The 23,909-nt window shown below is 36.4% G+C and overlaps 1 protein-coding gene across 1 annotated transcript in view; it reads left to right on the forward strand.

Annotated features, from left to right (window-relative positions):
• The window catches only part of LOC129487942 (cilia- and flagella-associated protein 47), a 477,840-nt gene that overhangs the window by 168,061 nt on the left and 285,870 nt on the right, over positions 1-23,909 (forward strand). Inside the window, exons 28-30 of the mRNA XM_055289494.2 lie at positions 3,439-3,585; positions 4,753-4,978; positions 16,972-17,196. Coding sequence (XP_055145469.1) covers positions 3,439-3,585; positions 4,753-4,978; positions 16,972-17,196 — 598 coding nt within the window. The remainder of the gene's footprint in view (positions 1-3,438; positions 3,586-4,752; positions 4,979-16,971; positions 17,197-23,909) is intronic.

A 23,909-nucleotide genomic window follows, 5' to 3' on the forward strand; every position in this document is an offset into this window, starting at 1 on the left:
ATATTTTCATAAAAGAATGGGTTATATGTGAAATAGCATATTCTGAACACCAAAAAATTATTTTAAAGCAATTTATGGAATAATGCAGTTGGCAGAGTGGAGATGTATAGGGAGAGATAGATATCTCAAAATTTTAACACACATTGTCAAAATTTAAAGATTTTTTTTTTGGCCGGGTGCAGTGGCTCACGCCTGTAATTCCAGCACTTTTGGAGGCTGAAGCAAGCAGATCACAAGGTCAAGAGATCGAGACCATCCTAGCCAACATGGTGAAATCCTGTCTCTACTAAAAATACAAAAATTAGCTGGGCATGGTGGCACGTGCATGTAATCCGAGCTACTCGGGAGGCTGAGGCAGGAGAACCGCTTGAACCCAGGAGGCAGAGGTTGCAGTGAGCCAAGATCATGCCACCGCACTCCAGCCTGGCGACAGAGCGAGACTCCTCAATTAAGCGGGCGCCTGTAGTCCCAGCTACTCGGAGAGGCTGAGGCAGGAGAATGGTGTGAACCCAGGAGGCGGAGCTTGCAGTGAGCCGAGATCGTGCCACTGCACTCCAGCCGGGGCGACAGAGCGAGACTCTGTCTCAAAAAAAAAAAAAAAAGATTTTTTTGACTAATATTGACATAATATTTTTATATTCTACTGTACTTCCAGGGGGAGGATTTCAGATTATACAACATAATAGTTACGAAGAGTCACACAAACTGGATGATGGCAATTCTCATTTGTGTTCTAACCACACTATTATGCCATATGGTTTTATCTTTTATTCTCAAAGCTTCAGATTTACCATCTTTTATTAAGCAAAATGTGCATGACAGAACAGTAACAGAATACTGATAATATCTGTTTTACCTATTTAAAAGTACTTTTGTGAGGACCCATAGACTGCAAATACATGGAAATTATTGTTATTAATAATATTTCATTATTATTGCTATTATCACTGTGGTTGTGATTGCATTATCATTTTTATATGCTTTATAATTTACTTCCAGAAAATAATGATTAATTACTGGGCAATAAATAATATTGTTATCTCTTTAAAATAAATAAATAAATAAAACCTTGTTGTTAGATTATTAAGCATAAAGTCTATGTGTTAAAATAATACATCCATTTGGGGAAATATTTCAAAAGAAACAAATTATAATTCTTAAATATCCTAAAACATCTTTAGAAATATGTATAGTAATAATTTCTAATATATATTTAATGCTTACCAGGTCTATGGTGCTCTGCCAAGTGCCTTATATTTGTCCTTTAAATTAGTCCTCCCAGAAGTTCTGAGTTAGATGCCCTTATGTATCTCACTTTACAAATTAAAAATCTGAATATGTAGAGAGGGTGAGCAGCTTATCCCAGGGAATTCTAATGAAATTTGAGGTCTCAGATCCCACATACTTTGGTAGTGTGTGCTAAGGTATGATGTGATCAATAAAGGTAAAATCTTAAAACATATCAAGTATATCTAAAAGTAAAGCAGTATGATTATTTTAGTATAGTTCATCTGCAAAATTCTTTTAAAAGTGAATTATTGAGTTTAGTTGAAAGTGTATAGATGTGGCTTTGCATTCCACTAGGAACTTTTTATCATTTAATGGTAAGTTAAAAACATTTGGCCTAATGCATCTACCACAAATAATTTTATCATCGAGTTCTCTGAGGCTCACTTCTGTGAAGTCTATAGTGGTGTAGCATTCTGGAAATAACGCACACCTATTGACTACAGAGTCTCAGGCCAATTCTAAATGACTCTGTTATGAAAGAGTGCAAGGAAGTTAGCATATAAAAGCTCATTTTTATTTGTTATTGCCTTTAATGTAATCTTCACAACAAACTCATGAGCTCAGAAACTTTGGTCTCATTTTATGGATGAATACATGTTTTAAATAATTTGTATAACATACTCACAGTTTAACTGTGAGTAGGAGTAGGCGTGCCAAGTTTTCAAATCAGATTTTTCTAACTGCAGAGTCTATGCTTTTTTGACAGAATTAGACTGAGTCACGAGCTGGGACTTGACACCAGGGTGGGGCTTGGATGCTTGGACAATGGACCATACAGAGGACTAGCTAAAACAGAGTGCGGGCAAAATCAGCTTTCTTTTTCTTTTACTTTTTTTTTTTTTTTTGAAACAAGGTCTCCCTCTGTCTCCCAAGCTGGAATGCAGTGGCACAATCTGGGCTCACTGCAGCCTCCACCTCCTGGGTTCAAGCGAGTCTCATGCCTCAGCCTCCCGACTAGCTGGGACTATAGGCACGTGCCACCACACCTGGCTAATTTTTGTATTTTTACTAGAGATGGGGTTTCACCATGTTGGCCAGGCTGGTCTTGAACTCCTGACCTCAGGTGATCCGCCTGCCTTGGCCTCCCAAAGTGCTGGGATTATAGGCGTGAGCCACCTCACCTGGCTGCAAAATCGGCTTTCAATCAGACATGCCTACCAGTGTGCCCTGTCAATTTACCATTGCCATGGCAACATTTGGGAGTTACCGCCCCTTTACATGGCAATGATCCAAGGATTACTACCCTTTCCCTAGAAATTTCTGCATAAACCGCCCCTTAATCTGCATGCAATTAAAAATGGGAATAAATATGACTGCAAAACTGCCCTGAGCTGCTATCGTCTGCCTAGGGGTAGCCCTGCTCTCCAAGGGCAGTCATGGAGCTGTAATATTGCTGGAGGTGTAACACTGCCTCTTTAATTAAGCTGTTTACTTCTACCTCTGACTTGCCCTTGAATTCTTTCCTGGGCAAAGCGAAGAACGCTTGCAGGCTAAGGTCCACTCTGGGGCCCACCTGTCCTGCATCAAGACTATGAATATATGTAAATCGCATATGTATTTTGAGGCTTGGCCTTAGGTCACACCTACTGGCTTTTCTTGGCCAGCACTGCCTTTGGTTGGATTCAGATTTACACTGTGGCAGACCCTAATATACATATATAGCAACTGTAGCTGAAATCGAGATTGAAATCTGTACAAAAATGGTATCAGTTCATAAGCAAGCTGTCATATTATTACAGAGAGTTAACTAGGAAGAAATTAGTTTTTCTGGTGACTCTGTGCCTATATCTTATTTTAAACAGCATATGTAATAATTTCATTTATTTGGATGTAGAAACATTTAAAATATTTTCATATTCTTTTTTCGCTAAAGTTGAACATTGTTCATTCTCTAATAACTTTGATGTACCATAACAATTGCCTTACCAAAAAAATTCATTTAGTTTAGAAAATTGTTATCAACTTTTATGTTATCCTTTTCCTATTTGACATCTTATTTGATGTACAGTGGGTGTTTAGACTTTTTTTTACTTTGCCATAGATAGATAGATACATCAATAGATAATAGATAAACTCAGGTTAAATAATGGTATAAAGAAATACGTGAATGCATGTTTTGCTCACTGTGATCCAATGTGTCGTTTGTAGATAAGGATGAATATCTTAAGAAGACTAGAGACGGTGTTTTGCCTCCCTACCAGGATGCTAAATCACCCTCTCCTGCTTCAATTAAAAAGACATACACCACTAGCAAATTCAATGATGCTGGACCTGCAAAGGGAAACTTATTTATTGGTATGTAGCAAATATATAGTGTACTTTCCAAAATTAGTCCATGACATGATCTCCTTAATATCATTTAATTTAAAAGTTAGGTTTTTACAAATTACAAGAAATTCATGAAGAAAATTGGGAATTTGTCATTAATTTTAAATGGATCACCTGTTTGGAGAGTTGTCTTCAAGGGTCAATAGTAGAGATTCTCTAATGTTCTTGGTTCACAGCACTCTTACTGTTTCAGTAGTTACTTTTCTGAATGCCAAAATGTAGCACATAGTTCCATTTATTAAATGCATTGGGACAAAAATGTAAGAGTAGTACTTACGTGCTGTCTAATAGATGTTGCAGTAATATTTAACAAAAATGTTAATACCTGTGGAGGCTCTGTAAATTTACTGTGACATCTCAAGCACTCTGTGCACAGTTCAGGAACTGCAGAACTAAGGACTTGTCTCTTCATTATCTAACTAACTGTAGCCAAGGTTTCCTGTCTTAGAAAGAGGTCAGCACAGATAAATATGTGAGTTTCATACTATTATTTACCATTAACTGTTCAAATATTTATTTCTCTGGATGTAGGTAATATTGAACATTTTTCTTTTTATTGAATGAACCAAACCAAGTTAAATAATACGAGGTTTTTAGTGAGTATGTGATTGTGCCATTATATGGCCAGATATTTTTGGAAAAAAAGATGAAATCATTTTACATTCTTGAAAATTACTTTAACTTGAAAATGCTTTGTTTTATTAAAGTACTTGATTTGGATAGAAAGTCATTTGGGATCTAAAGCAATATTGTGTTTGTATAAATTTTTTCAGATGAGATTAAATGTTTTCTAATACATAGTGCTAAAGATTGTCAATACATTTTACTAATATAATAAAAAAATGAAAGATTCCACTTCAGGGAATATTTTCACATACCATTATGGCAAGAAGAAAATGTAACTTTTATGTATTGAAATCCAGCTATTGTTAAAACGTTTCTCTTAGGTACTTAAAAGTAAATGTATTTTCATTGTTGACTTTAAGATACAGTAAATTGACTCAGAATTTCTTTGAGAGCATAGAATAATTTGTAGAATGGGTTCTATTAGTCTGCATACAAATGACAATAACTGACAGAATATTTTACTCCTGGTCAAGTAGCCCTTTTTTAACAAACTAATTTGAATTTTAGGAGTGGAAGTACTGCCTGAAAATTTGCACTGGGATGAAAGTGAAACATCAAAGGAAGATGATGGATCTATGGAAAAGGAAAAATATGAACAATTCCTTTCTCTTGAAGAAGGAACAAAGGCAAACTACTTTTTTGAGAAGGTTGTAAATGCAGCACAGACCTGGTTCAGTCTCTTTGGCTGGCCTGAAGGACCCCATTCTTTTTCTATTCCAGAGACTATAAGAAGGTGAGAGTCCCATGTTTCTCTAAATTCCTTGCTTCGTGTCACATCATAAAATATAATCTATTGATTGAGATTATTTTAAGTGAAATACAATATGAAATAATTTATTCTAAACTGCTATATTATGAAGCGTCTCATAATTTATTGTTGTTATTGCGAGAAGAGTAAAATGATGGAAACACAAATTTTTTAGTATAATGTCATCTTTAATTTCTTTTAAATATCTGATAATTTTAGGCAAGGGCTGAAAATCTCTAAACCTCACCTTCCTCACCTGTGATATGAGGAAGGTTATACTATGAGTAGGAAAGCCCTTTTAATATTAGCCCTAGATCGAGATTACAGCCAGGTAGACAGGTAATGGCATTAATGAACAAGGAGGGCTCACTTTTCTTTGACATGATTTCCTCGTTTACAGTGCATTTGCTTCCCTTCTTTCATGTGTTGTTTTATTACTCAGTATTTCTAAAATAGTTCAACTGTTTTGGTTATATCGAGTGACTTAATTCTGTTGTTAATTTAAACGGGAGTTTAGGCCTGTTACTGGTTATAATATTGTTGGTGTGATATATTCTCAGAGCTTTTCTACCTACTTTCTCAGCAATGAGGTAACTTGCTGCAACCACAGTGGGGAGTACAGTACTCATACCTATAGTGGACTATGGGCTATTTATAGAATTTCTGCTCTATATTCGAGTGACCTAGGTAAAACTGAGGCTACAGTTTTCCTATATGTTACCTTTTTCAGGATTTTTAATTAATAGGACAAACCTAGCTTCATGGAATGAATTGGCTAATATTTCATCTTTGTCCCTGCTGTGAGAAAATTAATGCAATAGATACCCTGAAAATTTGTAGTTTTCATCATAATATAATTTGTTATTGAAACATTTTTTGGAATGTTTGTGCATCTTCTTTCTTGAACCTGAAGATAGAGATTGTCAGAAATGCTCTTTGTTGATGTGTACCTTGGGAAATTTCACTCTTTAGAAACACCACTTCACAGCAATAAGGAAAATAACACCCAGTTCATTTGTTGATTGCTGCGATATATACAAGTAGAATAGCAGAAGATAAATTATTTGAGGGGACTTTCGAATTTATTGATAATTCTTTGTCTGTTTTCTTTTTTATAAGGCTATGAAAATTTTAGTAAGTTATATTTTATCTTGTATAATAACTTTTCTTCATAAACATATTTTGGGATCTAGTTAATGAATTAGACGACTTATGGAGTTTTTTCAAATTTTTGAACAAATTGCCATCATATATAATTATAGGGTACACAGCGTTAATATGGTATGTATATGTACACTGTGGAATAATTAAATCAAGATAACGAACATATTCATCATCATAAGTATTTATCATTTATTTCTCTTGTATAATTGCAACCTTGTATCATTTGACCAACATCTCTGGGGCCCTCAACCCTCAGCCTCTGATGACCACTATTTCACTCTCAGCTTCAATGAATTCAACTTTTTTAGATAAAATGTGTGAGTGAGATCATGTAATATTCATCTTTCTATGCCTGGCTTATTTCACTTAGCATAATGTCCTTCAGGTTCATCCATGTTGTCAAAAACGACTGGATTTCACTCTTTTTTAAGGCCCAAGAGTGTTACATTTTCTTTATCCATTCATCTGTTGATTGACACTTAGGTTGATTCCATATCTTGGCTATTGTGAATAATGCTGTAATAAACCTGGGAGTGATTATATCGTTTCAGTGTACTGATTTCATATACTTTAAATAGATACCCAGTATTGGGATAGGTGGATCATGTGGTAGCTTTATTTTAATGTTTTAATTTTAATTTTATATTTATTTTATTTATTTATTTATTTATTTATTTTGAGATGGAGTCTCTCTCTGTCACCCAGACTGGACTGTAGTGGCGCGATGTCAGCTCACTGCAACCTCTGCTTCCCGGGCTCAAGCAGTTCTTCTGTCTCAGCCTCCCAAGTAGCTGAGACTACAGGTGCTTGCCACCATGCCTGGCTAATTTTCGTATTTTTCAGAGACAGGGTTTCACTATGTTGGCCAGCCTGGTCTAGAACTCCTGACCTTGTGATCCACCTGCCCTGGCCTCCCAAAGTGCTGGGATTACAGGCATGAGCCACTGCACCCGGCCTGTTGTTATTCTTTAATAATTTCAACTTTTATTTTAGATTCAGGGGTACATGTGCAATATACATGCATATATTGTGTGATGCTGAGGTTTGGAATACAAATAATCCTGTCACCCAAATAAAGAGCACAGTACACAACAGTTAGTTTTTCGACACTTGTTTCCTTCCCTCAAGTCTCCTTCTGTTAGTCCTGAATGCCTTTTGTGGCCATCTTTTTGTTCATGAGTACCCAATATTTAGGTCCCACAAGAGAGAGCATGCGGTATTTGTTTTTTTTGTTCTTGTGTTTATTCACTTAAGATAATGGTCCAGCTGCATCCATGTTGCTGCAAATGACATGATTTCATTCTTTTTTATGGTTTCGTAGTATTCCATTGTGTATATATACCACATTTTCTTTATCCAGTCCACCTTTGATGGGGAACTAGGTTGATTCTATGTCTTTGCTATTGTGAATAGTGTTGTGATGAATATACAAGTGCATATGGCTTTTTGGTAGAATGATTTATTTTCTTTTGGATATATACCCCACAATGGGATTGCTGGGTTGAATGGTATTTCTGTTTCAAGTTCTTTGAGAAATCTCCAAACTGCTTTCCACAGTAGCTGATCTTACTTGCATTCCCACCAATAGTATTTAAACATTCACTTTTTTTCTTTTTTTTTTTATTATACTTTAAGTTTTAGGGTACATGTGCACAACGTGCAGGTTTGTTACACATGTATACATGTGCCACGTTGGTGTGCTGCACCCATTAACTCATCATTTAACATTAGGTATATCTCCTAATGCTATCCCTCCTCCCTCCCCCCACGCCACAACAGGCCCCGGTGTGTGATAAACGTCACTTTTCTCTGCAGCCTCACAAACATCTCTTGTTTTTGCCTTTTTAGTAATAGCCATTCTGACTGTGTGAGATGGTATCTCACTGTGATGTTGATTTGCATTTCTCTGATGTTTAGTAATGTTGAGCACTTTTTCATATGTTTGTTGGCCAGTTATATTATCTCCTTTTGAAAAGTGTCTGTTTATGTTATTTGCCCACTTTTTAATGGCGTTATTTGTTTTTTGCTTTTGAACTGTTTCAGTTCCTTATAGATTGTGGATATTAGACCTTTGTCAGATGCATAGTTTGCAAATATTTGCTCCCATTCTATAGGTTGTCTGTTTACTCTGTTAATAGTTTCCTTTGCTGTGCAGAAGCCCTTTGGTTTAACTGGTCCCACTTGTCACTTTTCTCTTTTTGTTGCAATTGATTTTGAGGACTTAAACATAAATTCTTTCCCAAGGCCAATGCCCAAAATGGTGATTCCTAGGTTTTCCTCTAGAATTCTTATAGATTGGGACTTTGTATTTAAGTCTTTAATCCATCTTGAGTTAATTTTTGTATATGGTGAAAGTTAGGGGTCTAGTTTTAATTGTCTGCAAATGACTAGCCAAGTATCATAGTATCATTTATTGAATATGGAATCCTTTCTCCATTGCTTATTTTTGTTGACTGTGTTGAAGATTAGATGGCTGTAGTTATACAGCTTTATTTCTGGATTCTCTATTCTGTTCTGTTGGTCTTTGTGTCTGTTTTTGTGCCAGTACCATCCAATTTTGGTTCCTGTAGCCTTATAGTACAGTTTGAAGTCAGGTAATACAGCGCCTCCAGCTTTTTTTTTTTTTTTTTGCTCAGGAGTCATTCAGTTATTTGGGCTTATTTTTGGTTACATATGAATTTTAGAAAAGTTTTTTTATAATTCTTTGAAAAATAGCATTAGTAATGTGGTAGAAATAGCATTCAATCTGTAGATTGCTTTGGGCAGTAAGTCCATTTTAACTATATTGATTCTTCCAATCAATGAGCATAAAATGTTTTTCCATTTGTTTGTGTCATCTATGATTTCTTTCAGCAGTGTTTTATAGATCTCCTTGTATAGATCTTTCACCCCCTTGGTCAGATATATTATTAGGTATTTTATTTTTCTGTGGCTATTGTAAATAGGACTGCCTTCTTGATTTCGCTCTCAGTATGAACATTATTGGTGTTTAGAAATGCTACCAATTTTCATACATTGATTTTGTATCTTGAAACTTTACTGAAGTCATTTATCAGTTTACAGCAAATCTCTGGGATGCAGCAAAAACATTGTTAAGAGGAAAGTTTATAATGCTAAACACCTACCTCAAAAATTAGAAAGATTCCAAATTGCTGGGTGCAGTGGCTCATACCTGTAATTCTAGCACTTTGGGATGCTGAGGTGGGTGGATTGCCGGAGGTCATGAGTTCGAGACAAGCCTGGCCAACATTCTGAAACACCTACCTCAAAAATTAGAAAGATTCCAAATTGCTGGGTGCAGTGGCTCATACCTGTAATTCTAGCACTTTGGGATGCTGAGGTGGGTGGATTGCCGGAGGTCATGAGTTCGAGACAAGCCTGGCCAACATTCTGAAACCCCATCTCTACAAAAATACAAAAAAATTAGTCAAACATGGTGGCACACTCCTATAGTCTCAGCTACTAGGGAGGCTGAGACAGGAGAATTTATTGAACCCATGAGGCGGAGGTTGCAGTGAGCTGAGATCGTGCCACTGTACTCCAGCCTGAATGACAGAGCAAGATTGTCTCAAAAAAAATAAAAAATAAAAAATCTCAAACTTCACACATTGAGGCAGTAGAAAAACTACATTTGCTGAGGAGTGCTTTACTTCCAACTATGTGGTCAATTTTGGAATAAGTGCAATGGGGTGCTGAGAAGAATGTATATTCTGTTGATTTGGGGTGGAGAGTTCTGTAGATGTCTATTAGGTCTGCTTGGTGCAGAGCTGAGTTCAATTCCTGGATATCTTTTTTGATCTTCTGTCTCGCAGATCTGTCTAATATTGACAGTGGGGTGTTAAAGTCTCCCATTATTGTTGTGCGGGAGTCTAAGTCTCTTTGTAGGTCTCTAAGGATTTGCTTTATGAATCTGGGTGCTCCTGTATTGGGTGCATATATATTTAGGATAGTTAGCTCTTCTTGTTGAATTGATCCCTTTACCATTATGTAATGGCCTTCTTTGTCTTTTTTGATCTTTGTTGGTTTAAAGTCTGTTTTATCAGAGACTAGAATTGCAACTCCTACTTTATTTTGTTTTCCATTTGCTTGGTAAATCTTCCTCCATCACTTTATTTTGAGCCTATGTGTATCTCTGCACATGAGATAGGTCTCCTGAATACAGCACACTGATGGGTCTTGACTCTTTATCCAATCTGCCAGTCTGTGTCTTTTAATTGGGGCATTTAGCCCATTTACATTTAAGGTTAATATTGTTATGTGTGAATTTGATCCTGTCATTATAATGTTAGCTGGTTATTTTGCATTGATGGTCTTTACAATTTGGCATGTTTTTGCGGTAGTAGCGGTTGTTCCTTTCCATGTTTAGTGCTTCCTTCAGGAGCTCTTTTAGGGCAGGCCTGGTGATGACAAAATCTCTCAGCATTTGCTTGTCTGTAAAGGATTTAATTTCTCCTTCACTTATGAAGCTTAGTTTGGCTGGATATGAAATTTGGGTTGAAAATTCTTTTCTTTAAGAATATTGAATATTGGCCCCCACTCTCTTCTGGCTTGTAGAGTTTCTGCCAAGAGATCCACTGTTAGTCTGATGGGCTTCCCTTTGTGGGTAACCCGACCTTTCTCTCTGGCTGCCCTTAGCATTTTTTCCTTCATTTCAACGTTGGTGAATCTGACAATTATGTGTCTTGGGGTTGCTCTTCTCGAGGAAGAGGAAATGTGGTATTCTCCGTATTTCCTGAATTTGAATGTTGGCCTGCCTTGCTGGTTGGGGATGTTCTCCTGGTTAATATCCTGCAGAATGTTTTCCAACTTGGTTCCATTCTCCCCGTCACTTTCAGGTACAGCAGTCAAACGTAGATTTGGTCTTTTCACGTAATTCTTTATTTCTTGAGGCTTTGTTCGTTTCTTTTTACTCTTTTTTCTCTAAACTTCTCTTCTTGTTTCATTTCATTAATTTGATCTTCAATCACTGATACCCTTTCTTCCACTTGATTGAATCGGCTACTGAAGCTTGTGCATGCATCACATAGTTCTAATGCCATGGTTTTCAGCTCCATCTGGTTACTTAAGGTCTTCTCTACACTGTTTATTCTAGTTAGCCAATCACCTAATCTTTTGTTCAAGATTTTTAGCTTCCTTGAGATGGGTTGGAACATCCTCCTTTAGCTCGGAGAAGTTTGTTATTACTGACTTTCTGAAGCCTACTTCTGTCAAATTGTCAAAGCAACAATGGTGCTTGGAAAACTGGCTAGCCATATGTAGAAAGCTGGAACTGGATCCCTTCCTTACACCTTACACAAAAATTAATTCAAGATGGATTAAAGACGTAAATATTAGACCTAAAACCATAAATCCCCAGAAGAAAACCTAGGCAGTACCATTCAGGACATAGGCATGGGCAAGGACTTCATGTCTAAAACACCAAAAGTAATGGCAACAAAAGCCAAAATAGACAAATGGGATCTAATTATACCAAAGAGTTTGTGCATGGGGAAAGAAACTACCATCAGAGTGTACAGGCAACCTACAGAATGGAAGAAAATTTTTTGCAGTATACCCATCTGATAAAGGGCTAATATCCATAATCTACAAAGAACTTAAATTCACAAGAAAGAAAAATCAAACAACCCCATCAAAAAGTGGGCAAAGGATATAAGCAGACACTTTTCTAAACAAGACATTTATGCAGCCAACAGACACATGAAAAAATGCTCATCATCACTGGTCATCAGAGAAATGCAAATCAAAAGCACAGATACCATCTCACACCCGTTAGAATGGCCATCATTAAAAGGTCAGGAAACAGCAGGTACTGGAGAGGATGTGGAGAAATAGGAACGCTTTTACACTGTTGGTGGGACTGTAAACTAGTTCAACCATTGTGGAAGACAGTGTGGCAATTCCTCAAGGATCTAGAATGAGAAATACCATTTGACCCAGTGATCCCATTACTGGGTATATACCCAAAGGATTATAAATCATGCTACTATAAAGACACATGCACATGTATGTTTATGACGGCACTATTCACAATAGCAAAGACTTGGAACCCACCCAAATGTCCATCAATGATAGACTGGATTAAGAAAATGTGGCACATATACACCATGGAATACTATGCAGCCACAAAAAATGATGAGTTCATGTCCTTTGTAGAGACATGGATGAAACTGGAAACCATCATTCTGAGCAAACTGTCACAAGGACAAAAAACCAAACACCACATGTTCTCACTCGTAGGTGGGAATTGAACAATGAGAACACTTGGAGACAGGGTGGGGAACATCACAAACCAGGGCCTGTCATGGGGTTGGGGGATGGGGGTGAGATAGCATTAGGAGAAATACGTAATGTAAATGACAAATTAATGGGTGCAGCAAACCAACACAGCACATGTATACATATGTAACAAACCTGCACATTGTGCATATGCACCCTAGAACTTAAAAGTATAATTTAAAAAAAAAGAAAAACTAGGAAAACTAACCCAAAAGCTAGCAGAAGAAAATAAATTACTAAAATAAGAGCAGAACTGAATGAACTTGAAACTCAAAAATATATGCAAAGAATCAACCAAACCAAAACTTGGTTTTTTGAAAAGATAAACAAGATTGATAGACTACTAGCTAGACTAAGAAAGAAAAAAGGAGAGAATATACAAATAAGCACAATCAAAATCACTAAATGTGGCATTACAACTGATCCCACAGAAATACAAAAGATCCTAAGAGAAGTTTATGAAGACTTCTGTGCACAAGAACTAGAAAATTTAGAGAATGTGGATAAATTCCTGGAAGCACACAACCTCTCAGGATTGAATCAGGAAGAAATTGAATTCCTGAACAGATCAATATTGATTTCAAAAATTAAATAAGTAATAAAAAACCTACTAACAAAAGCCATGGGCCAAAAGGATTCACAGCCAAATTCTACCAGATATACAAAGAAGAGCTGTTAACAATTATGCTGATTGTATTCCAAAAAATCAAGGAGGAAAGACTTCTCCATAACACACTCTTGGAAGCCAGCATCACTGTGATACCAAAAGCTGGAAGAGACACATCGAAAAAAGAAAACTATGGGCCAATATTCCTGATGAACATAGATGTAAAAATCCTTAATAAAATAGTAGAAAACTGAATCCAGTAGCACATCAAAATGCTAATTCACCATGATCAAGTAGGCTTCATTCCTGGGATGCAAGGCTGATTCAACACACACTAATTAATCAATGTGGTTCACTGCATATAAGGAATTAAAAACAAAAACTGTGTGATCATCTCAATAGATGTGATAAAAGCCTTCAATAATATCCAACATCCCTTCATGATAAAAAATCTCAACAGAGTCATCAGCAAAGGAACATACTTCAAAATAACAAGAGCCATCTATGACAGCCAACATCATACTGAATGGGCATAAGCTGGAACCATTTTCCTTGAGTACTAGAACAAAACATGGATGCCTACTCTGACCACTGCTATTCAAAATAGTATGAGAAGTCCTTTTCAGAGCAAGCAGACAAGAGAAAGAAACAAAAGTCATCCAAATAACAGAAGTCTTACTTCTGTCTTCACTGATGTTATGATTTTATGCTTAGAAAACCCTAGTTTTATTTTCATTTTTTTGAGGAACCTCCATAATGTTTCCTATATCACTGTACTAATTTACCTTCCTACCAGAAGTGTGCAAGGGTTCCCTTTTCTCTGCATCTTCTCCAAAACTTGTTATTGTTCATATTTCCTATAAGTCAATCTAACAGGCATGAGATTATATCTCATTCGGATTTTAATTTGCACTTCCTTTATAATTAATGACTTCGGGCATCAGTCTGTTTTCAGTTCCTAGAAGCCGTTAGGTATTATTTCTTTTTTGCTCTTCCCCAAATCACCAGAAGATAGAAGTGGCCCTTGAAATAGACAAGAAAACACAATTTATGTTTCAGAGATAATCACAGAAAATGTAGTAAATATTATAGTCTATTCTTTTTAAGCTGGGTGAATTGTAGAAGTAACATTTTTTATAAACACCACTGGGAAGATCTCTAAGCAACTAATCATAGAGTCATTTGAATCGTACTGGAAGTCCCACTTATTCTGAGAGAAGTAATTGCAGTACATATAGGTGCTATCCAAGGATTCCACTCTAGCATGAAGCTTCCTGCAACTGCCACATACAAATAACACATCCTAGAATGCCAGTCAGGAAGCTTAAGGGGAAGCTTAAGGAAAGCTTGTTCCAAAGCTACCTATTCCATCCCAGAGCCTCTCATTTAGTATAATACTAGAATCTTATAGAAAATCAAATCCATCCAGTAGAATGTTTTATCTTTCATAACAAGAGGATCTGAAATGAGGAAAATATTTCCTCTATGTCTCCATTTTCTCATCTGTAAAAAAGGAGATAATACAGTTGTTGTAACATTTATGAGATAATATATTTAATGCATGTCAGAGCAGACCTTAGGACCTAGTGAGTCTTCAGTAAATCTTAGCTATTATTAATAAATTTAATTAGGATTATGTTAATATAGTTATGTATTTCTAATTTCATTAATCATGTTCACCAACTCTTCTTGTATTTGGCAGTAGAGAGTCAGTTTAAAACTCATCATTTTCAAGAGAGCACTTTTCCAAATTATGTTTTATCAATAATATTTCACCTTTCTTTGCAGGATGTTTCCCCAGCTTGATTCAGGAACATTTGACTTTTATTTATATATATATAATATATATATATATATACACACATGTATGTATATATATGTGCATACATACATATAGATATATACATATATGCATGTATACATGCATGTATACATGTATGTATATACATATTTGTATATGTACTTATGTATTACATATATACTTATATATGTATGTATATATATACACATATATATAGCATAGCATGCTTTTCTCTTTGCAGCTTTGAGCTGCTGGCAAGCTCACTGATAAATTTAATAGTATTAAAATGAAGTGTCACCTCCATTTCTGGGCATCTTGCTTATTTATACTGCCAACAGTGTCCAACAAAGTCATAGAAACTTGACTTTAGATTCAAGCTATGTATTAAAATGAAAATGACTATAATAACTCATTCTAGTTGTGTTCCTTGAATTCTTACTTTTGCACACTAGTATAACAATAATGAGATATTCTACAATTCTTATTTTTAAAAGAGTTTTATTTGTTAATCATTTTACTGCATGTTTGCTGGTGATAGTGATGGGTGAGCCTTTTGAATATTTTCAATCTCCAAATAGGGGATTCTCATAATTGAAAAATAAACAAAATCCTTTAACATATTAATATATATGTAAGAGCAAAATGAATATACTTAAACTATATATAGGCAACTATGGAGTTATTAAACAATAATGATTTAATAATGTTTAATACTATTATTTTTGTTTAATTATGGTTTTTATTCAGTTAATATTTGCCTATATATTTATCAACATCATTGTTCTTTTTTTTGCATCATTAGTCTTGCAGGTAGGATGATTTTCATTTTCTCAAATGTTGCAGTATGAATACTATTCTATGACCTATATTTCATTGCAGTAATTTTGTTTTTATTTGATTTAATCTACTGTTAGGCTCATCCATTGATTTCTTAATTTTATTTATTCAGATTTTTATTTGTGAATGCTCCATTAGTCAATTTTTGTATAATTTATTGTTCCATGGCAAAATTATCAATTTTGAACATAGTACATATGGTTAGTTTAAAACCTGTGTCTTACAACTATAATACCTGGGATCCCTGAGTGTCTATTTTTATTGCTTATTGTTCCTTTTAATTTGCATTAATCTTGACCAATAGTGGTGCTAATTTTCTCCATAAAGTATTTGTTTCTTTGCTGGTAACTTCAGGATACACTAGCTCTATCATACCCATTACTTATGAGGAAACTAAGGAACAGAAAAGTCAAGTAACTTAGAATGTCATGCAATAAGTGGAAGAGCAGTGGTAGTCTATTTCTTGCCCAGTGAAATGTATTTTCTTCTGTGTGAACTTCCTGTCTACCAAAGTGGGTAACTGCCATTCAAAATGGCCTCAGGTACTTATTTGTCAATCCAAGCAAGTGATACATCTGTGACTCTCATTGCTAACAATTAGACAATGTGGTGTGAGATATTTAATAAATTATAGACAGCAAGAATAGTGGTAATTTTTAACTTCATTAAAAGTCAGTATGCATCACAACCTTGTGCAATATTACTAGGAATTAGAGATTGCAGTATCTTATTTAAAGAACTGTGGGCTTTATCTTTAAAATGAAAATCCCTGCTTATTAAGCCAATGTGCAGGATTTGCCCTTCTAAGCATTAAAATACAAATACTGAGAAAATGTGTGTAAATTATTTTTGTATATACATGTGTGATAAACATTTGAAATCTATCTTGGAAACTATTATAGACCTTATTATCTCCAATTTATATCATGCAAAATTGAGCTCAGTGAGTTTAGATGGCTTGCCATATTCACTCAGCTAGTAGGTGATGGGTTTAAATTCAATCTCTGTTCTGTTTCTCAAGATCCAATCTATTCATAATCTAATACTTCAGATTTGACAGTTGCAACATTAGATAATTATGTGTGTTTAAATGAGATACTGGAAATCTATGATAATATTTAACAAATCTTTTTTGACCAACAAGTGGTAGCCTAGTGAAGTGTATTATGGAGTTTCTTACTAAGTTGATTTTAGTAGAGTTTAATTTAGTCGTTGAATTGAACACGTTTTTTTTTTTTTTCCCATACTATAACATTTTGAGACTGTTTTTAATTTAAAGTCTTTTTCTCATAGGGATGTATATAAAATGCAGTTCTACTCATCAACCTCGCCACCCCCAAAGTTTTCCAGACAGAATGACTTTTCCAAATATAATAAGACCATCTATGATGTGCTGCTCCATTTGAGTGGAAAAATGCCACCTGGCATTAATTCAAGTCAATCTTTACCTGTAGATAACCGTGAAAAAAGGGTAATTCAACTCCATTTGCAACATTCCTCACTTCTGGACTTTCTCAAGTAAGTGCCTGGATGTGCTCATATAAGCACGTAACTCTGGCTTGGATAGTTAGATAAATGAGCAGATAGATAGACTTTGATATTATTTTCCTTTTTAACCAAATACACACACACACACACACACACACACATACACACACACACACACACATATATATGTATGGTAATGTATATATATCTCACACATTTTGAAAAATATATAATGCTTAATAGCCAATAAGCATTTTATGATGTATTGGATTTTTAGTCTAATGCAATCATTCTTATACTTTATCATGCATCAAAATCACTGACAGGGTCTGTTAAAACAACAGTTTACTGACCCTTACCCATTGAGTTTTTCAAAGTTAATTTTCATTTATAACAAGTTTCAAGGTGATGCTGATATTTCTGATCCATTACCTCATTTTGAAAATCCTGGCCTACAGCAAATATATAAATCCATTTAGCTAAAAAGGGATGAAACCAACAAGCTTTATTTCTCAAACTATTATTAGTATCATCTCAATTTATGGGTACTGTGGACTTTTAGTCTGCATATGTAAAGTCTTTTAATATTAAAATAGTAGGCAGGCGAAAGGAATTTTAAATGGTTGATGCAAAAGAAAGGAAAAATAATTGTCATAATATCTGTGTTCCTCTGCGAAGATTAAATGGCAAGTCGCCAAGAAATGGAAAAACAATGTACATTTACATTCTGAGAAGAGTACCGGTGAATTTACATTGCTTCTTTAGCCTGCGCTTGCAACACCCATGTACACTGAAACATCCCACATCCATAGGCAGTAATTCATTTAGCATTGCGTTGAACATATTATTACTCCCTCTTCCATGCTCCTATACAATTAAAATGGCATTTGTTACTTGTAATTATTTATGTAATATGGTTAATATATTTTTAGATATATTATTGTGATTTTCTCTTTTGCTTCTTTGTTTATGGAATCTGCTCCATAGTTGCTCAGAGATGTTCATCTGTCCTAGCAGGAATAGAGATGCAGGGCAAGAATACTCTTACAGCAGGAATACAAATTAAAGATTTGACATTCAGTTTTTTATGTCCAAATCAGGATTTTTGAGTCCCTAGTGATACTATGTATTAAAAGTTGGACATGTTACTTAAAATATTTTCTTTCAATACTTAGGCTCTCAATATCATGGTAATAAGGCAAGATTGGCTTGGTTCCTTGTGGATTACAAGGTAGCTAGAAGTTTCTAAATCGCTTAAAGTGACTGAATCAAGATCCAGGCAGCTTGTCATGGCGGTTTCTGGGTTGGGATGTTAGAGGGACCCCACTGGAGAGGCAGAAGAGTGGCGGTTGTCTGGCCATGATGCCACAATAGGAATGACAAATATATGAGGACTAGGGAGTGTCTGAGTCAGTTATAGGAGACCTCTTGGTCCTTGACGGGCCTAAGGGCAGAGACAGAAGATCCCCATCTCAGATATCAGCAGCATATGCCCACATGACACAGACATTTCAGGCCGAGAAGAGGCACAGCAAAAAAAGAACAAGTATCCAGAAATGCAGTCACCGACCTTCACGTACAAATATAGGAGTCCCTCTCCCTATCTCGTGTAAGCCCAAATCCAGCATGGATGATCCTAATTCTGAGAGTTCTTTTTTTTTTTTCTTTTTTTTTTTTTTTTTTATTATACTTTAGGGTTTTAGGGTACATGTGCACAATGTGCAGGTTTGTTACATATGTATCCATGTGCCATGTTGATTTCCTGCACCCATTAACTCGTCATTTAGCATTAGGCGTATCTCCTAATGCTGTCCCTCCCCCTCCCCCCACCCCACAACAGTCCCCGGAGCGTGATGTTCCCCTTCCTGTGTCCATGAGTTCTCATTGTTCAATTCCCACCTATGAGTGAGAACATGCGGTGTTTGGTTTTTTGTCCTTGCGATAGTTTACTGAGAATGATGTTTTCCAGTTTCATCCATGTCCCTACAAAGGACACGAACTCATCATTTTTTATGGCTGCATAGTATTCCATGGTGTATATGTGCCACATTTTCTTAATCCAGTCTATCGTTGTTGGACATTTGGGTTGGTTCCAACTCTTTGCTATTGTGAATAGTGCCGCAATAAACATACGTGTGCATGTGTCTTTATAGCAGCATGATTTATAGTCCTTTGGGTATATACCCAGTAATGGGATGGCTGGGTCAAATGGTATTTCTAGTTCGAGATCCCTGAGGAATCGCCACACTGACTTCCACAATGGTTGAACTAGTTTACAGTCCCACCAACAGTGTAAAAGTGTTCCTATTTCTCCACATCCTCTCCAGCACCTGTTGTTTCCTGATTTTTTAATGATGGCCATTCTAACTGGTGTGAGATGGTATCTCACTGTGGTTTTGATTTGCATTTCTCTGATGGCCAGTGATGATGAGCATTTCTTCATGTGTTTTTGGCTGCATAAATGTCTTCTTTTGAGAAGTGTCTGTTCATGTCCTCTGCCCACTTTTTGATGGGGTTGTTTGTTTTTTTCTTGTAAATTTGTTTGAGTTCATTGTAGATTCTGGATATTAGCCCTTTGTCAGATGAGTAGGTTGCAAAAATTTTCTCCCATTCTGTAGGTTGCCTGTTCACTCTGATGATAGTTTCTTTTGCTGTGCAGAAGCTCTTTAGTTTAATGAGATCCCATTTGTCGATTTTGGCTTTTGTTGCCATTGCTTTTGGTGTTTTAGACATGAAGTCCTTGCCCACGCCTATGTCCTGAATGGTATTGCCTAAGTTTTCTTGTAGGATTTTAATGGTTTTAGGTCTAACATATAAGTCTTTAATCCATCTTGAATTAATTTTTGTATAAGGTGTAAGGAAGGGATCCAGTTGCAGCTTTCTACATATGGCTAGCCAGTTTTCCCAGCACCATTTATTAAATAGGGAATCCTTTCCCCATTTCTTGTTTTTGTCAGGTTTGTCAAAGATCAGATAGTTGTAGCTATGCGGTATCATTTCTGAGGGCTCTGTTCTGTTCCATTGATCTATGTCTCTGTTGTGGTACCAGTACCATGCTGTTTTGGTTACTGTAGCCTTGTAGTATAGTTTAAAGTCAGGTAGCGTGATGCCTCCAGCTTTGTTCTTTTGGCTTAGGATTGACTTGGCGATGCGGGCTCTTTTTTGATTCCATATGAACTTTAAAGTAGTTTTTTCCAATTCTGTGAAGAAAGTCATTGGTAGCTTGATGGGGATGGCATTGAATCTATAAATTACCTTGGGCAATATGGCCATTTTCACGATATTGATTCTTCCAACCCATGAGCATGGAATGTTCTTCCATTTGTTTGTATCCTCTTTTATTTCATTGAGCAGTGGTTTGTAGTTCTCCTTGAAGAGGTCCTTCACATCCCTGGTAAGTTGGATTCCTAGGTATTTTATTGTCTTTGAAGCAATTGTGAATGGGAGTTCACTCATGATTTGGCTCTCTGTTTGTCTGTTATTGGTGTACAAGAATGCTTGTGATTTTTGTACATTAATTTTGTATCCTGAGACTTTGCTGAAGTTGCTAATCAGCTTAAGGAGATTTTGGGCTGAGACAATGGGGTTTTCTAGATATACAATCATGTCATCTGCAAACAGGGACAATTTGACTTCCTCTTTTCCTAATTGAATACCCTTTATTTCCTTCTCCTGCCTGATTGCTCTGGCCAGAACTTCCAGCACTATGTTGAATAGTAGCGGTGAGAGAGGGCATCCCTGTCTTGTGCCAGTTTTCAGAGGGAATGCTTCCAGTTTTTGCCCATTCAGTATGATATTGGCTGTGGGTTTGTCGTAGATAGCTCTTATTATTTTGAGATATGTCCCATCAATACCTAATTTATTGAGAGTTTTTAGCATGAAGGGTTGTTGAGTTTTGTCAAAGGCCTTTTCTGCATCTATTGAGATAATCATGTGGTTTTTGTCTTTGGTTCTGTTTATATGCTGGATTACATTTATTGATTTGCGTATGTTGAACCAGCCTTGCATCCCAGGGATGAAGCCCACTTGATCATGGTGGATAAGCTTTTTGATGTGCTGCTGGATTCGGTTTGCCAGTATTTTATTGAGGATTTTTGCATCAATGTTCATCAAGGATATTGGTCTGAAATTCTCTTTTTTGGTTATGTCTCTGCCAGGTTTTGGTATCAGGACGATGCTGGCTTCGTAAAATGTGTTAGGGAGGATTCCCTCTTTTTCTATCGATTGGAATAGTTTCAGAAGGAATGGTACCAGTTCCTCCTTGTACCTCTGGTAGAATTCATCTGTGAATCCATCAGGTCCTGGACTCTTTTTGGTTGGTAAGCTATTGATTATTGCCACAATTTCAGAACCTGTTATTGGTCTATTCAGAGATTCAACTTCTTCCTGGTTTAGTCTTGGGAGGGTGTATTTGTCGAGGAATTTATCCATTTCTTCTAGATTTTCTAGTTTATTTGCATAGAGGTGTTTGTAGTATTCTCTGATGGTAGATTGTATTTCTGTGGGATCGGTGGTGATATCCCCTTTTTCGTTTTTTATTGCATCTATTTGATTCTTCTCTCTTTTCTTCTTTATTAGTCTTGCTAGTGGTCCATCAATTTTGTTGATCTTTTCAAAAAACCAGCTCCTGGATTCATTAATTTTTTGAAGGGTTTTTTGTGTCTCTATTTCCTTCAGTTCTGCTCTGATTTTAGTTATTTCTAGCCTTCTGCTAGCTTTTGAATGTGTTTGCTCTTGCTTTTCTAGTTCTTTTAATTGTGATGTTAGGGTGTCAATTTTGGATCTTTCCTGGTTTCTCTTGTGGGCATTTAGTGCTATAAATTTCCCTCTACACACTGCTTTGAACGTGTCCCAGAGATTCTGGTATGTTGTGTCTTTGTTCTCGTTGGTTTCAAAGAACATCTTTATTTCTGCCTTCATTTCATTATGTACCCAATAGTCATTCAGGAGCAGGTTGTTCAGTTTCCATGTAGTTGAGCGGTTTTGACTGAGTTTCTTAATCCTGAGTTCTAGTTTGATTGCACTGTGGTCTGAGAGACAGTTTGTTATAATCTCTGTTCTTTTACATTTGCTGAGAAGAGCTTTACTTCCAACTATGTGGTCAATTTTGGAATAGGTGTGGTGTGGTGCTGAAAAAAATGTATATTCTGTTGATTTGGGGTGGAGAGTTCTGTAGATGTCTATTAGGTCCACTTTATATAGAGCTGAGTTCAATTCCTGGATATCCTTGTTAACTTTCTGTCTCGTTGATCTGTCTAATGCTGACAGTGGGGTGTTAAAATCTCCCATTATTATTGTGTGGGAGTTTAAGTCCCTTTGTAGGTCACTGAGGACTTGCTTTATGAATCTGGGTGCTCCTGTGTTGGGTGCATATATATTTAGGATAGTTAGCTCTTCTTGTTGAATTGATCCCTTTAGCATTATGTAATGGCCTTCTTTGTCTCTTTTGATCTTTGTTGGTTTAAAGTCTATTTTATCAGAGACTAGGATTGCAACCCCTGCCTTTTTTTGTTTTCCAGTTGCTTGATAGATCTTCCTCCATCCCTTTATTTTGAGGCTATGTGTGTCTCTGCACGTGAGATGGGTTTCCTGAATACAGCACACTGATGGGTCCTGACTCCTTATCCAGTTTGCCAGTCTGTGTCTTTTGATTGGAGCATTTAGCCCATTTACATTTAACGTGAATATTGTTATGTGTGAATCTGATCCTGTCATTATGATGTTAGTTGGTTATTTTGCTCATTAGTTGCTATAGTTTCTTCCTAGCCTCGATGGTCTTTACAATTTGGCATGTTTTTGCAGGGGCTGGTACCGGTTGTTCCTTTCCATGTTTAGTGCTTCCTTCAGGAGCTCTTTTAGGGCAGGCCTGGTGGTGACAAAATCACTCAGCGTTTGCTTGTCTGTAAAGTATTTTATTTCTCCTTCACTTATGAAGCTTAGTTTGGCGGGATAGGAAATTCTGGGTTGAAAATTCTTTTCTTTAAGAATGTTGAATATCGGCCCCCACTCTCTTCTGGCTTGTAGAGTTTCTGCTGAGAGATCAGCTGTTAGTCTGATGGGCTTCCCTTTGTGGGTAACCCGACCTTTCTCTCTGGCTGCCCTTAACATTTTTTCCTTCATTTCCACTTTGGTGAATCTGACAATTATGTGTCTTGGAGTTGCCCTTCTCGAGGAGTATCTTTGTGGCGTTCTCTGTATTTCCTGAATCTGAATGCTGGCCTGCCTTGCTAGATTGGGGAAGTTCTCCTGGATAATATCTTGCAGAGTGTTTTCCAACTTGGTTCCATTCTCCCCAGCATTTTCAGGTACACCAATCAGACGTAGGTTTGGTCTTTTCACATAGTCCCAAATTTCTTGGAGGCTTTGTTCATTTCTTTTTATTCTTTTTTCTCTAAACTTCCCTTCTCTCTTCATTTCATTCATTTCATCTTCTATCAGCGATACCCTTTCTTCCAGTTGATCGCATCTGCTACTGAGGCTTCTGCATTCTTCGCGTAGTTCTCGAAACTTGGCTTTCAGCTCCATCATCTCCTTGAAGCCCTTCTCTCCATTGGTTATTCTAGTTATCCATTCTTCTAATTTTTTTTCAAAGTTTTTAACTTCTTTGCTATTGTTTTGAATTTCCTCTCGTAGCTCAGAGTAGTTTGATCGTCTGAAGCCTTCTTCTCTCAACTCATCAAAGTCATCCTCCATCCAGCTTTGTTCCGTTGCTGGTGAGGAACTGCGTTCCTTTGGAGGAGGAG

Source organism: Symphalangus syndactylus, chromosome 8, assembly GCF_028878055.3.
Source record: "Symphalangus syndactylus isolate Jambi chromosome 8, NHGRI_mSymSyn1-v2.1_pri, whole genome shotgun sequence".
Classification (NCBI taxonomy): Eukaryota; Metazoa; Chordata; class Mammalia; order Primates; family Hylobatidae; genus Symphalangus; species Symphalangus syndactylus.